Raw genomic sequence first — 15,881 nt, forward strand, 5'->3', positions numbered from 1 at the left:
TAAGTCAATGAATAAATAGTCATGAAAAACCCATTGAACCATGACCCAGATCAGTGAATTAAATTCATTATGTAAATAAGTGTATGAGTTATAAATATGTAAATTAATTGAGGAATCAAGGGGCGATGAATGAAGACATAAATGAGGTCTGAGCCCAAAAATATATTCTTGAAAAAGTATTTAAAAATTGACCTTCAGATAAATATTGCAGTTAATGAAATGAAGCAGAGAATTACAGAAACAATAAAAACAATGATTATATGAATACCACAAATTATTTAATTCCGATTTTAAAGCTACCAAGAACTCCACAGTTGGCAACATCTTTGTGTACAGCACCTGAGGATTGTAAGAAGGATATAATCACAGAAACTAAAGTTCATCTAATAGTTACAGTAGAATAAAATACCAAAATAAATTACAGTAAATAAGCACAGATGATCACCACCACATTGTTACACTGGGTACAAAAGAAGCACACGGTTTCATTGGGTCTCTCCTGACTGGAAAGCTGCTTTCAGAGATTGACGTGTATCCTTTTGTGTGGTATGCTCATGAAGCATTGTCTTGCTAACCAATTCTACAATAAGCACCCAGTGAGATAGCGTGGTAGTTGATTCTCCAGTGACTCAGGGTCTGGCATTGCATACAGTAAATTCTGTCATATTATATGCTACATCGGCTACATAGAACAAATCACTCAGATTTTCCAACTGTCCTTGCATTTTCATTACCGTAATCAATTCTCCCCACACCCTGGACGAGACTACAAATTTACCATGTGAATTGCACTCTAAGATATGGGACAGTGAAGAACAACAATATGTTGTGTGACCCAAATAACGACATTATCGATTGCTCAATTATTTCAGAAATTCAAATATCAGTGTTTTATTATTTAAGAATAAAGCAGCTCAGTTATATTGTGAAAAAGATTTGTGAAGCAAAAAGCTCGAAGATGTGGCACCTTTGGAGGTTTGCAACATCTTGGGACAGTCTCAGAAGCCGCTAGCAGCTTAATGTCCTTTTCGTAATGTTTAATCCTTCTTGTAATTTTCCTCCAGATGATCCTCCAGATTCCCTAGCTTTTGAGCCTATTGTGGCGTTGCTCCTTCCACTGCCACCTAGGCACAAATTAAAATTATAAAGATTAAAATGTTCATAGAACTAACAGAAGTATGGCCAGGAAATTTCCAGAAATTTTCAGTGTAACATAAGAACACCATTTTTTTTCCAACAGTCGATTATGCTCTACTTGGCCATAACTTCCCAGTATCACAAAAGCATTGAATTTACACAACTATAATTAAAAATCTTACATCCAGCAAGTGCGCCAATATGTGAAAAAAATGATTGTAGGACAAAAATATCCTGCTTTTATTTTTAAATCAACCACTGGCCTGCAAAACAAGAGATGGTGACTGGCTCTTAGTCAATGTCACAACTGGACCAACCAAAAAGGAAAAGTCACTAAAACACATCATAAAAGCCACCAAAAGATTACAAAGTAATTTCATTTGTCATGGTGATTTCTTACCAGATGTATATAGCCCCGATAATATTTACCATAATAAATGTGGAAAATTAAAAACCTTTGGGAGGGGGATAAACCACAACATTTTTTAATTCACCCATCTGACCTTGAAAAGAATAACCCAACTTGCTGCATGTACATTCTCCTTCTTAGGCCTTCAGGTCTGGCTTCTACCCTGTTCTTGGTGCTACATTCCATAAATCTTTGAACCATTCCTAAATCATGGTAATAAATCAGGATCCAAACCTCTCAAGTCTACTCATAGACAGGGAATGCGAGGTGTAAAAAGGAAGTTACAGAAATATTTTAGTATCTGAAATGATAAGCTCCCGCTCCATTTTGATTTATCACTCCTTATCCTCCACTTTCACCCACTGGTGCATGGCTCCAGCATGGCAAGATGGCCAAGCAATGTTGCCAGGTTTCAGTTTCCCTGCCTGCCCCGGCTCTGGTTGCAATACTTCTTGACACGATTTTTGTATTGTTTTGTTGACTGTGTCCAATTTCTGACAGCCAATAAGCAAACCATATGGTGGCATCAAAGATCATCAATGAGTAGGGCATGACCAACAACTCTAAACCCACTCAAAGAAACCAGATTTTCTTTTTGCCAATTTTAACTTACTGCTTCAATAAACCATCTCCCAGGCAAATTTCCACCCTAAAGCAAACCAGGCTCCCAGCCACAAAGTGCAAGCAAGCACCAACTTTCTCCACACATATTGCCAGAAATCAGCACTCCACCACCGGGAGTTCTGCTTTCCTCAGACATGCCACCCCAGATTTCCCCCAGCCTTCCCCTATACTGATAACCCTCAGGCCACCAGAGGCATAACCTCAGATTTCCAGAAATTTAAATGAGAGCAAAGTTTGACAGAAATAGAAAGATAATGTTAACATTGAAAATTGCAAAACAGAGATACCGCAAGAGGGTGACAAAGACTGTGAAAGAAGAATAAATACAGGAAGAGTGTAAAACAAGTAGTCCATTAGCAATGTCATGAGATAATATTTTACATATATGCTCTAAACTGAAGTCAACAGCAGAAAAATATCCTTATGCATGCACAGAAGTAAAATGGGACTTCAAGAACACAATAATAAGAGGTTGTGGACCAAATCTGGCAGGAGGCTAAATACTGTTATAGGCTCATGCATGTAGAACACAATAAATTTCAAATAATTCATTTTCAACTTTCAAGGCATTGACCCAAAACTGTGCCACAGCAATGAGTGAGTCACATAATTATAATCTTTTAAGCAGGGAGCACAATCATGATTAACACCACGTCCAACACTATTTTTGTTTCCAATAAAGCAACTTCACGTTTATTGGACAAATATTCTCACACATTTCCACAATCTCAGTTTTTGAATACAAGATCTGGGGTTTATATTACAACAGGACATTTTTACATTTATTGAAGAACCACTTCTTGGAGCCACCCTGACACAAAAATCCAGGTAACCAAATGTAATAATTGAAACTCCTATACAAAAAGTGGCCAGCTACCTGACGACCACCATCCCTATTCTTGCTGCAGTTAGGGATCCCCATTGGTGGGACAGATGATGTCTAGCGAATTCACATCACTCTAGCCCTGTTATCCCCACCACATGTCTCTTTGTCCTCTTCCACCATCCATTCTCTAAAGCTGGTGTTTCTTCCACAATTACTTTCAGTTTTGAGAACTTTCATGGCCGGAGGATATTTAAAGGTGTTGAAACTGTCCTAAATGAGGGAGTAGCTTTTTCCAATCCTGGAGGTCAGTGACACTCAAAACTGCTTAAGCCAACAGCAGAAAAATATCCTTATGCACACATGTAGAAACTAGTTAAAATGGGGCTTCAAGAATTGAATAATAGGAGGTTGTGGACCAAATTTGGCAGAAGCCATATCATGGACACCCCTTCAATAATTGATCGGAGACATCTGTCATAAAAGACAGTACATTCTCTTACTATAGCCAAAATTACAGCTAGTATTTTAAAATTTCAAGTTAGGTGAAACAATTATGAAGCATGAAGAGACCTTAGTTAAAACAATACTGGAGATGTGAAGCAAACCTGATTATCTCTCAATGATAACTAGGGTATGTAGGGTCCCAATAAATGAAGAATGGGATCCAGAGATATGAACATGTTGGAGGGGGCTGGCGCTCAGTGCCCATAATTGGAAGGTACAGCACCACGTTAATTTAGTGATCGATAAGGGTACAAAAATATCTCAAGACATTTATTCTCCTGTCTGCAGAATCATGAATGTTCAAATAGGTTGAAAAAGAGCTACGCTTGGGGAAACAAAAGGTTTTGAGATTTTGACCACGCAGGCCAAGATGGATGGGTTCCATGGAGGCACAAACTTCTACCAGAGAAATTTTGCTCATGATACACAGACTTTATATTTAGGCAAAAATTGCTGTTTACACCCTCAAAGTTACAAACAGAAAACCAGCTCTGTTTTGCCAAGATAACAAAAAGCAGTTTTTCCCAAAGAGAATTCTCACAGGGACCTCTCACCAAATACTGACACACAAATGCTTGACTAGCTGGACAAATTCAACGTAAGGGCAGGAAAGGAAAAAGAAATGCGGCGCAAGTCAACTTTGACTAATTAAGCAAAACTTGGCCCTGAAATATTAAGGGATAGCATATCTCATGGGTCTTGCAGTCGATACAACATGCTTCCATTACAGGTCCCTAGAGAAGAGCATTTATTCAGTACTCATATGCCAGACAACCTCTGACAAGGTACCAAAAAGTTAATATCTAGGAACTGCTCATTTTCCTCTGTGTTGTCCTCTTTCATCATGCCTGCAGATGAACTCCCTAAAATCTCTGAGAACAGTTATATTTAACTGTCTGGACAAGGGGTGGGGTTGTTGCAGATTAAAAAGCACAGCTGGGTTAAAATTCTCCTACACGGTTCTTCCACTTAAATAAAGGTGACGGTTTAGATCCTTAGGTTTGGAACTGTTTCCCGGGGACTAAATTCGCATAACAATCTAAAAACCACAAGAAACAGAATTGCCAGGATTTAAAAAAAAATACAGAAAATCTAAGTGTGAAAACATGTAACATTTGAACAGTGAAACAATTCCAGCATAAAAAGTAAAAACTGTAGATATCCATTGGAATGCTGAAGAGGACACATCCATCGACTGCCCAAGGTGCAAAGCCAGCGATTACAGCACAAAACTGCTGCCACATGGACCTGTATCCTTTCCACGATGATGATAAACTTGAATTTTTCAATCACTAGCACTTAACTATGATGAAATAAAAAATCCACATACAACATCGGAACCACAAATACTGTTATTCTGAGGCACTAGAAAAATGTAGATTTTTTTTTTAGTGGTAATATACAAATATAAATTTGAAGCCATGAATATTTAAACAATTTTTGTACAAAACTTAAAAAAAAAACATAAAAACAAAATTGGATAACAATCAAAGTCCAAAACGTGCTGGGGTGTGCCGTGGCGTCATTGGTGTTCCTGGTTCCCTCCGACCAGGTGTATAAATCTTGACTGCCCTATAAAACAAACAAATATAAAGATTATTGCTTCATTTCAAATCAAAAGAGATGTAGAGGAGGAAAGAGTTGAGTTAGAGGCATCACATCACCTTTCATACTGGGTTTATAATAGCCATTTAGATGTATGGCTGCAAAATGCAGTTTCCTTTTCGAGTTTGCAACTCCTGTTCACAACATGAATCAGGTTTCTCTTATCCTCTAGCTTGTCTATCAAATGCCTGCAGGTGTTTATATTTTCCTGTTCAATTTCAGTACAGGTAATAATAAAATTAATCTTTATTATTGTTATTAACACTGCAATCATGTTACTGTGAAAATCCCCTAGTCGCCACACTCCGGCCCTTGTTCGGGTACACCGAGGGAGAATTCAGAATGTCCAATTCAACTAACAAGCATGTCTTTCGGGCCTTGTGGGGTGAAATTGGAGCACCTGGAGGAAACCCATGCACACAGCGAGAACGATCAGACTCCGCACAGGCAGTGACCCAAGCCGGGAATCGAACCTGGGACCCTGGTGCTGTGAAGCAACAGTGCTGACCACTGTGCTAGCGTGCCCTCCAGGTAACTGTCAATAACTAAAATAATACCAAAAGTAAAAACGGATGGTCCATAATCTTTTTTCAGATAGGCTACACCCGAGTCAACAAACTGTTTATAGGTTCACATTGATGAAAGAATAAAAAGAAAAAATATTGAGGGCAAGATTACCTTGGTACATAATCTACACGTACACACCCATTCTTTATAAACAAGCTCACAGTTTTGTTAAAGCTAATGATGCACACACAAATTTTTTTCTCCATCTGTTGTGTAATGAGAACCAAAAATATTCAAACAACGGAAAACGTCTTTGAAAATTCAGCATGTTAAGATGGTTCTCTACAGGACTTGTCAAGGAGTAGGGGAAATGCTAAATTGAGGTATTACAGCAGCATCATTGTAAGGAGAGTGTAATTTTAACTCCGCAAATTTACATAGTCAGTTTCCATCATCAACATGAACATAGCTATGTATTTATAATGGAAAAGATGCTATAGAAAATGCATGGTGGTAAGATTTTTTTATAACAATGTTCGAATGTATTGTTCAAACAAAGATCATTGTAAACTTGAAGATTGTGCCTCAATGATTAGTGTTTGCACTGTAATGGAATCAAGCCACAAATTCACAGTGAACAACTAATGCCATCTTTCCTCCGTCAATTAAAGAAGTTTATAACCTTCATTACACGTCAGCAACTGTGGGGTGAGTCTCACTTCTGGCACTAATGGTAATCTAGGGGGAACAGTCCCTTTGAAATGCTGCAAGGGGAGAACAAGGGAAGGTATATGTGGTGGTGGCATCATGTTGAAGATGGTGGAAATTGCGGAAGATGATCCATTGACTATGGAGGCTGGAAGGTCAGGATAAGGGTAATCCAACATTCCAGAAGAACCTTCCCTTGGTGACATCCTGATCCATTCCTCAGTCACCTGCATCAGTCCCTCACTTTCCTACAGCACCTTTCGATGCAAGTGTAAGATGCAACAGCTGTCCTTTTGACCCCCACCCTTTTCACCATCCAAGACCTCAAATACTCCTTCAAAGTGATTTCCTTGTATTTCTTTCAACATACCTAGTATACTGCATTCACTCTTCACGATGTGGTCTCCTCTACATTGCCGTCTTTGAGTATCAACCCTTTCCTCACTCAGAAGTTTTATTGGTCATTCCAATATTTCAACTCCTAGGGTCCCAGGTTTGATTCCCGGCTTGGGTCACTGTCTGTGCAGAGTCTGCACGTTCTCCCAGTGTTTGTGTGTGTTTCCTCTGGGTGCTCCGGTTTCCTCCCACATCCCAAAAGACGTGCTTGTTAGGCGAATTGGACATTCTGAATTCTCCCTCTGTGTACCCAAACAGACGCTGAAATGTGGAAACTCGGGGCTTTTCACAGTAACCTCATTGCAGTGTTAATGTAAGCCTACTTGTGACACTAATAAAGATTATGATTATTCACAAATCATATAATTCCACTCTCCTAATAGTTTTAAATGGTCTTTTGCAAATTATCCATTTGCCTGGATTCTGACTGCTGTAGCCTGTGTGTCAACACTGACAAGCACTTGTAAATCAGTGTCTCTGGTTATTGACCCTCCCAGAGTATTTTGCAGTTTCAGTCCTTTCTGTTGACAATTCTTAGTTCTCAATTCTGCCGGCACTTTAGTTGCTTCGATACTGGCCATTATACTATTCCCCAAAATAAAACTGACCTCTTCAATAGTTGACCCAGGAATAATTTCCACCATGACAATCCCATTTACTGAGTCAGTTTGTAAATTGACTTTACGCAAAGGTATGAAACTTCCATGAATATCTCCTATGAATACCTATTCCTACATCAAACTATATGAACACAAAATGCATCAATATCCACCACCAATATGTGCAAACTCCACACGGGCCTGGGGCCGGGATCGAACCCAGGTCCTCGGCGCTGTGAGGCAGCAGTCATAACCACCGCGCCATGGTGCTGCCAGGTCTTCCCCCAGTTCCATGGTGATTCCAGGCTCTGCTTCTTTACTTCCCCCGCGACTGGGATGTCCAGCCTGTCGAGGAACCACTTCACCTTCGAGACATCCTCTGGCGACCTTGGAGGTGTACAGTCGTGGTAGAAAGCCACAAAGGCCTCATTGATCTCGTCTGGTGCTGCGATTAGTTTGCTTTTCCTATCCTTCACTTGCGCAATTTCCTCATGGCTGCTTGCTTTCTCAGCTGGTGAGCCAGCAGGTGGTTAACCAGACTCGAAACGTTAGCTCCTTTTTCTCTCCACAGATGCTGTCAGACCTGCTGAGGTTGTCCAGTATTTTCTGTTTTTGTTCCACCACCAATGACTGATCTGATCCAGTATCATTCAAAATATAAAGTTTTGTTGGAGGAGTAAGGGAACACATCTCTCTTTGAGACAAAACATCCAGAAATTACAGTAGCCTGGCTTCTCTTTAGTAATGTTCAAGGAAGAATTCTGTTGATTATTCGGAGACATAACTCCCTTCCTAGTAAGTTCTGCAGAAGCGAGTGGTAGCCCTGTTGAGGCAGAGCGGCCAGATTGCTTGCTTGGAAGTGGAAATGACGAAGGTGGTGACCAATAATAAGGGTCTGAAGGCCAGGACAGACGACCTTGAAAATCAGTCAAGGAGGCAGAATTTGAGGGTGGTTGGATTGCTGGAGAGGTTGGAGGGCCAAACACGACGAAATTCATGGCGCAGGTGACCTGGAAGATGGTGGGGTAGGAGATAATTGCGGCGCCTCCTGAGCTGGACCGTGCCATAGGTAACTGAGACAGAAGTCTCGTGCTGGGGAGCCACCTAGGGTGTTTGTGGTCTGGTTCGATAGTTATCACGAAATGGAAAAATTCTTAAGATGCGCAAAAGAACACCGGAACAGCAAATGGGAAAGTCACAGGGTGCAACTATACCAAGATGTCGGTTCGAAGCCTGCCAGGAGGCATAGAACATAACAGCGCAGGAAAGGCCCTTCGGCCCTCGATGTTGCGCCGACCTGTGAAACCACTCTCAAGCCCATCTACACTATTCCCTTATCATCCATGCGTTTATCCAATGACCATTTGAATGCCCTTAGTGTTGGCAAGGCAGGGCATTCCACGCCCCTACTACTCTCTGAGTAAAGAACCTACCTCTGACATCTGTCCTGTATCTATCTCCCTTCAATTTAAAGCTATGTCCCCTCGTGCTAGACATCACCATCTGAGGAAAAAGGCTCTCACTGTCCACCCTATCTAATCCTCTGATCATCTTGTATGCCTCAATTAAGTCACCTCTTAACCTTCTCTCTAACGAAAACAGCCTCAAGTCCCTCAGCCTTCCCTCATAAGATCTTCCCTCCATACCAGGCAACATTCTTGTAAATCTCCTCTGCACCCTTTCCAAAGCTTCCACATCCTTCCTATAATGCGGCGACCAGAATTGCACGCAATACTCCAAATGCGGCCGCACCAGAGTTTTGTACAGCTGCAACATGACCTCATGGCTCCGAAACTCAATCCCTCTACCAATAAAAGCTAACATACCGTATGCCTTCTTAACAACCCTCTCAACCTGGGTGGCAACTTTCAGGGATCTATGTACATGGACACCGAGATCTCTCTGCTCATCCACACTACCAAGAATCTTACCATTAGCCCAGTACTCTGTCTTCCTGTTATTACTTCCAAAATGAATCACCTCACACTTTTCTGCATTAAACTCCATTTGCCACCTGTCAGCCCAGCTCTGCAGCTTATCTATGTCCCTCTGTAACTTGTAACATCCTTCCGCACTGTCCACAACTCCACCGACTTTAGTGTCATCTGCAAATTTACTCACCCATCCTTCTACGCCCTCCTCCAGGTCATTTATAAAAATGACAAACAGCTGTGGCCCCAAAACAGATCCTTGTGGTACACCACTAGTAACTGGACTCCAGGCTGAACATTTCCCATCACCCACTACCCTTTGTCTTCTTCCAGCTAGCCAATTTCTGATCCAAACTGCTAAATCACCCTGAATCCCATGCCTCCGTATTTTCTGCAATAGCCTACCATGGGGAACCTTATCAAACGCTTTACTGAAATCCATATACACCACATCAACTGCTTTACCCTCGTCCACCTGTTTGGTCACCTTCTCAAAGAACTCAATAAGGTTTGTGAGGCACGACCTACCCTTCACAAAACCGTATTGACTATCTCTAATCAAATTATCCCTTTCCAGATGATTATACATCCTATCTCTTATAAACCTTTCCAAGACTTTTCCCACAACAGAAGTAAGACTCACTGGTCTATAGTTACCGGGTTTGTCTCTGCTCCCCTTCTTGAACAAGGGGACAAGATTCGCTATCCTCCAGTCTTCTGGCACTATTCCTGTAGACAATGATGACATAAAGATCAAAGCCAAAGGCTCAGCAATCTCCTCCCTAGCTTCCCAGAGAATCCTAGGATAAATCCCATCCGGCCCAGGGAACTTATCTATTTTCACACTTTCCAGAATTGCTAACACCTCCTCCTTATGAACCTCAAGCCCTCTCGTCCAGTAGCCTGTATCTCAGTATTCTCCTCGACAATTGTCTTTTTCCTGTGCGAATATTGACGGAAAATACTCATTTAGCACCTCTCCTATCTCCTGGGACTCCACGCACAACTCCCCACTACTGTACTTGACTGGCCCTACTCTTACCCTAGTCATTCTTTTATTCTTGACATATCTATAGAAAGCTTTAGGGTTATCCTTGATCCTACCTGCCAAAGACTTTCATGCCCCCTCCTGGCTCTTCTTAGCTCTCTCTTTAGGTCCTTCCTAGCTAACTTGTAACTCTCGAGCACCTGAACTGAACCTTCACGTCTCATCTTTACATAAGCCTCCTTCTTCCTCTTGACAAGTATTTCAACTACTTCAGTAAACCACGGGTCCCTCGCTCGACCACTTCCTCCCTGCCTGACAGGTACATACTTATCAAGGACACGCAGTAGCTGTTCCTTGAACGAGGTCCATATTTCAATCGTGCCCATCCCCTGCAGTTTCCCTCCCCATCCGATGCATCCTAAGTCTTGCCTCATTACATCATAATTGCCTTTCCCCCAGATATAACTCTTGCCCTGCGGTATATACCTATCCCTTTCCATCACTAAAGTAAACATAATCGAATTGTGGTCACTATCACCAAAGTGCTCACCTACCTCCAAATCTAACACCTGTCCTGGTTCATTATCCAGTACCAAATCCAATATGGCCTCGCCTCTCATTGACCTATCTACATATTGTGTCAGGAAACCCTCCTGCACGCATCTTTTAACAAGGCTAAAGGTGGCACTGTATCGCAAGAAAGTTCGGGTTGCCATGATTTACCCCACACGTCTTTGGGTGAACTATGAGAATGAATATTGTCACTTTGAGAAGCTGAGGCATTCATTCAAAGGAAAGAACTGTGGTTAAAATAATTGTAATAATTGTATCCAATTGAAGGAAACTGGTTTGAAAAAGGGGGGAGGGTCATTTGTAGTTTTTGGGATTTTTTTCTATTTGTCTGTTCATTCTTGTTAATGACTGAAGTGTTTCATTCAGGGTTCAATGGCAGGGCCCGGGGAACTGCAATCCTGATGAACAGTAAGATAGCCTTTTCAGCGCAGAGGATTTTGACAGACCCGAATGGGAGGTATGCCATGGTCAGTGGGCTGTTAGCAGGTGCACTGGTCAAACTGGTCAATGTAAACACCCCAAATTGGGATGACACAATTTTTATTAAAAGGTTGCTGATCACATATTTGGATAGGCACCAGTTGATCGGGGGGGGGAGATTTTAATTGGGTTTTGGACAACCGAGTGGCCAAATTGAGACCCAAGGTATTAAGACCATCTGGGATGGCGAAGGCTCTGCTGTCCTTCATGGAGCAAATGGGGGCAGCTGATCCTCGGAGATTTTTACACCCAGTGGAGAGGGATTTCTCATTTTTCTCTCATCGGGATTGCAGTCCCCCAGGCCCTGCCACTGAACCCTGAATGAAACACTTGCCCCACCCAGCCTCTCCAAAACCTTACCTGGTCTCTAACTCGTAAATGGGTCTCCATTCAACACCACATCAGCCCTCAAAGTCTTAAAGTGCATAGACACCCTGAATCTCTTAAACAAGCCACCCAACCTCCTCAGGTTCCATGTGACCAGCCGAATGGGGGGGGAACATCCACTCCCTCCCCCACTGGAGTCAATCATTTCCGTCCGTCAGGTCTATTCTAGGATGAACTTTTTTTGCTGTCGGGGGTGAAAGAGTCGGGATACTCAGCAACGGTGATCTCTGATCATGCCCTGTTCGATGCAGACACGAGATGGCTGGCTTGGGTCCTGCTCAACATCCCCTTTGGAGGTTTGATACTTCGCTGTTGGTGGATTAAAGTTTTTGCGAGAGGATCTCCTCTGTAATTGAGGAATACTTGACCTTTAATAGGAGTGAGGAGATTTCTCCTTCAACTCCATGAAGGTGTCGCTGAAGGTGGTCGTTAGAGGGGAGATTATTTCCTTTAAAGCACATAACCAATAGAGCAAGAGGGCAGAGAGCCAGAGGTTGGCGGATGCCATCCCAGAGGTGGCCCGTCGTGGGTGTTACTGTAGCACAGTGGTTAGCACTGTTGCTTCACAGCTCCAGGATTCCAGGTCCGATTCCCGGCTTGGGTCACTGTCTGCATGGAGTCTGCACGTTCTCCCCGTGTCTGCGTGGGTTTCCTCCTGGTGCTCCGATTTCCTCCCACAGTCCAAAGATGTGCAGGTTAGGTGGATTGGCCATGATAAATTGTCCTTGGTGGCCAAAAACGTTAAGTGGGATTACTGAGTTACAGGGATAGGATTTAGGTGGGGTGCTCTTTCCAAGGGCCGGTGCAGACTAGATGGGTCGAATGGCCTCCTTCTGTACTGTAAATTCGATGATTCTATGATAATATTTGATCAACCAGACACCAGAATTGCTGGTTAGCATGAAGAAGCTGCAGCTGGCGTTTAGGCTTCTATCCACGCACAGGTCGGTGTGCTTGCAGCGACGTTCGCAGGGGGGCTCTCTGTGAACACGGAGAGAAGGCTAATCGCCTGCTGGCATATCAGCTGAGACAGCAGGCAGCCTCTCGGGAAATTGTGCAAATCAGGGATGGCGGTGGTAAAGCTGGTCTCCACCCCAACCAAGGTTAATGGGTGTTCGAAACTTTCTATTGGAACCAGTATGAGTCGCAACCCCCGGAGGAGTCGTCCTTAATGACCACGTTTTTAGATGGTCCGGCCCTCCCGGTAGTGGAACAGGAGGAAAGGGAGGAAATGGAAGCTCCTTTGACTCTGGATGAGATTAAGGAGGTATGGGATTGATGCAGTCAGGGAAGGTGCCGGGACCAGACAGGCTGACCTCAGTGCTGCTTGTGATCTTCGTGGACTCTCTGACTTGAGTGACATTGCTGACCTCCCTGGTGCAGGCGACAATCTCCTTTCTATTGAAGAAGGATAAAGACCCTATGGCAAGTGGGTCTTTTTGCCCCATCTCTTGAATTCAGATGCAAAGTTGCTAGCAAAGACATTGGCGAGACGCATGTAGTCCCCTCGTCTGGGACGGGGGAGGCCCCTCGTCTGGGACGGGGGAGGCCCCTCGTCTGGGACGGGGGAGGCCCCTCGTCTGGGACGGGGGAGGCCCCTCGTCTGGGACGGGGGAGGCCCCTCGTCTGGGACGGGGGAGGCCTCTCGTCTGGGACGGGGGAGGCCCCTCGTCTGGGACGGGGGAGGCCTCTCGTCTGGGACGGGGAGGCCTCTCGTCTGGGACGGGGGAGGCCTCTTTATTTAGGGAGGTAGCGGAGGCGGTTGGGGGACGTGGGTGGTCACCCCTGTGTACTTTATGGGGGGCAGTAGGTGACCCTGAAAACTCCGAAGTGGGGAATCTGAATTGTGCTGCAGGGGAGAGCCAGCTGCAGGACCTTGCTATGGCTGTCCGCTCAAAACTTGCATGGCTTAAAATTGGAAATAACTTACTGATTTGCGCTTGCAACACGAGTGCGAATCAGGTGTAATTCAGCTCTGGCGAGAGAACATAATCTCCCAGGGAATTGTGCCCAATGCTTTTTATTCATGAGGTCTTCAAGTTTTGATTCTTTGTGCTCATGTTTTAAACAGAAGGAAGGAGGCCATTCAATTATTCAAGCCCATCGTTCCATCGAAGCAGGTGATCTTCCAATACAGTACGAGACCCTGCAGGAGACCCCTTGGGGACAAGCTGTGCGAGAACCCTTGGGATAAGCTGTACGAGACCCCTTGGGGACAACCTGTACGAGACCCCTTGGGGACAACCTGTACGAGACCCCTTGGGGACAACCTGTACGAGACCCCTTGGGGACAACCTGTACGAGACCCCTTGGGGACAACCTGTACGAGACCCCTTGGGGACAAGCTGTACGACACCCCTTGGGACAAGTTGTATGAGACCCCTTGGGACAAGCCGTACGAGACCCCTTGCGGACAAGCTGTACGAGACCCCTTGGGACAAGCTGTACGAGACCCCTTGGGGACAAGCTGTACGAGACCCCTTGGGGACAAGCTGTACAAGACCCCTTGGGGACAAGCTGTACGAGACCCCTTGGGGACAAGCTGTACGAGACCCCTTGGGGCCAAGCTGTACCAGACTCCTTGGGGCCAAGCTGTACCAGACCCCTTGGGACAAGCTGTACGAGACCCCTTGGGGACAAGCTGTACGAGACTCCTTGGGGACAAGCTGTACGAGACCCCTTGGGGACAAGCTGTACGAGACCCCTTGTGACAAGCTGTACGAGACCCCTTGGGGACAACCTGTACGAGGCCCCTTGGGGACAACCTGCACAAGACCCCTTGAGGACACGCTGTACGGGACCCCTTGGGGACAAGCAGTAAGAGACCCCTTGGGGACAACCTGTACAAGACCCCTTGGCTACAAGCTGTACGGGAAGCCTTGGGGACAAGCTGTACGAGACTCCTTGGGGACAAGCTGTGCGAGACCCCTTGGGGCCAAGCTGTGCGAGACCCCTTGGGGCCAAGCTGTGCGAGACCCCTTGGGGCCAAGCTGTACGAGACCCCTTGGGGCCAAGCTGTACGAGACCCCTTGGGGCCAAGCTGTACGAGACCCCTTGGGGACAAGCTGTACAAGACCCCTTGGGGACAAGCTGTACAAGACCCCCTGGGGACAAGCGCCCATAACATGATAGAATTTTTTATCAAGATGGAGAGTGAAGTAGTTGATTTGGAGACTAGGGTGCTGAATGTTAATAAAGGGAACTATGAGGATATAAGGCATGAGTTGGCCTTGATAGATTGGGGAGAGCAACTTAAAGGGATGACAGTGGATAGGCAATGGCAAACATTCAAGGAACGCATGGAGGAACTACAGCAACTGTTCATTCCTGTCTGGCACAAAAGCAAAGGAGGTAAGAGGGCCAATCCATGGCTTACAAAGGAAATTAGAAATAGTATCCGATACGAAGCAGCATACAGATTGGCCAAAAACAAAATTGGTCTGAGGATTGGGAGCAGTTTAGAATTCAGCAAAGAAGGACAAAGGGATTGATTAAGAAGGGGAAAGTACAGTACGAAAGGAAGCTTGAAGGGAACATAATGACTGACAATAAGAGTTTCTACAGATATGTGAAGAGAAAGAAATTGGTAAAGAGAAATTTAGGCCCACTGCAGACAAACAGGGGATTGCCTAATATGGGGCAAAGAAATGGCTGAGCAATTAAATACATACTTGGGGGGGGGGGCCGAGGGGGGGGGGGGGGGGGGGGGGGGGGAATGGAATACATACTTTGGTTCTGTCTTCACAAAAGAGGACACAAATCAGATCCCAGAAATGTTGGAGAATGAAAGGTTTAGTGAGAGGGAATAACCGAGGGAGATCAACATTAGTAGCGAAATGGTGCTGGGAAAACTGATGGGATTGAAGGCGGATAAATCCCCAGGGCCTGAGAATCTGCATCCCAGAGAGCTTAAGGAGGTGGCTCTGGAAATAGTGGATGAATTGGTGGTCACCTTCCGGGATTCTGTAGACTCTGGAACTGTCCCTGCAGATTGGAGGGTGTTCACATCACTCCGATATTCAAAAAGGGAGGTAGAGAGAAAGCAGGGAATTATAGACCAGTAAGCCTAACATCGGTATTGGGGAAAATGCCCGAATCCATTATCAAAGACTTCATAGCGGAACATTTAGAAAGCAGTGGCAGGATCAGTCAGAGTCTGCATGGATTTATGAAGGAAAAATCATGCTTGACAAATCTGTTGGAATTC

The 15,881-nt window shown here is 44.5% G+C and overlaps 1 protein-coding gene across 2 annotated transcripts in view; it reads right to left on the reverse strand.

The window, feature by feature from the left end:
• Positions 1–256: 256 nt before the first annotated feature.
• dhx38 (DEAH (Asp-Glu-Ala-His) box polypeptide 38) overlaps positions 257–15,881 on the reverse strand; it is a 182,998-nt gene continuing 167,373 nt past the window's right edge. The window contains exon 27 of one of the 2 annotated variants that reach the window (XM_038806383.1): positions 257–5,072. In XM_038806383.1, coding sequence (XP_038662311.1) covers positions 4,988–5,072 — 85 coding nt within the window. In that variant the 3' untranslated portion in view covers positions 257–4,987. The remainder of the gene's footprint in view (positions 5,073–15,881) is intronic. The other variant, XM_038806384.1, reaches the window with a different exon arrangement.

This window comes from Scyliorhinus canicula, chromosome 9, assembly GCF_902713615.1.
Source record: "Scyliorhinus canicula chromosome 9, sScyCan1.1, whole genome shotgun sequence".
NCBI classification, from domain to species: Eukaryota; Metazoa; Chordata; class Chondrichthyes; order Carcharhiniformes; family Scyliorhinidae; genus Scyliorhinus; species Scyliorhinus canicula.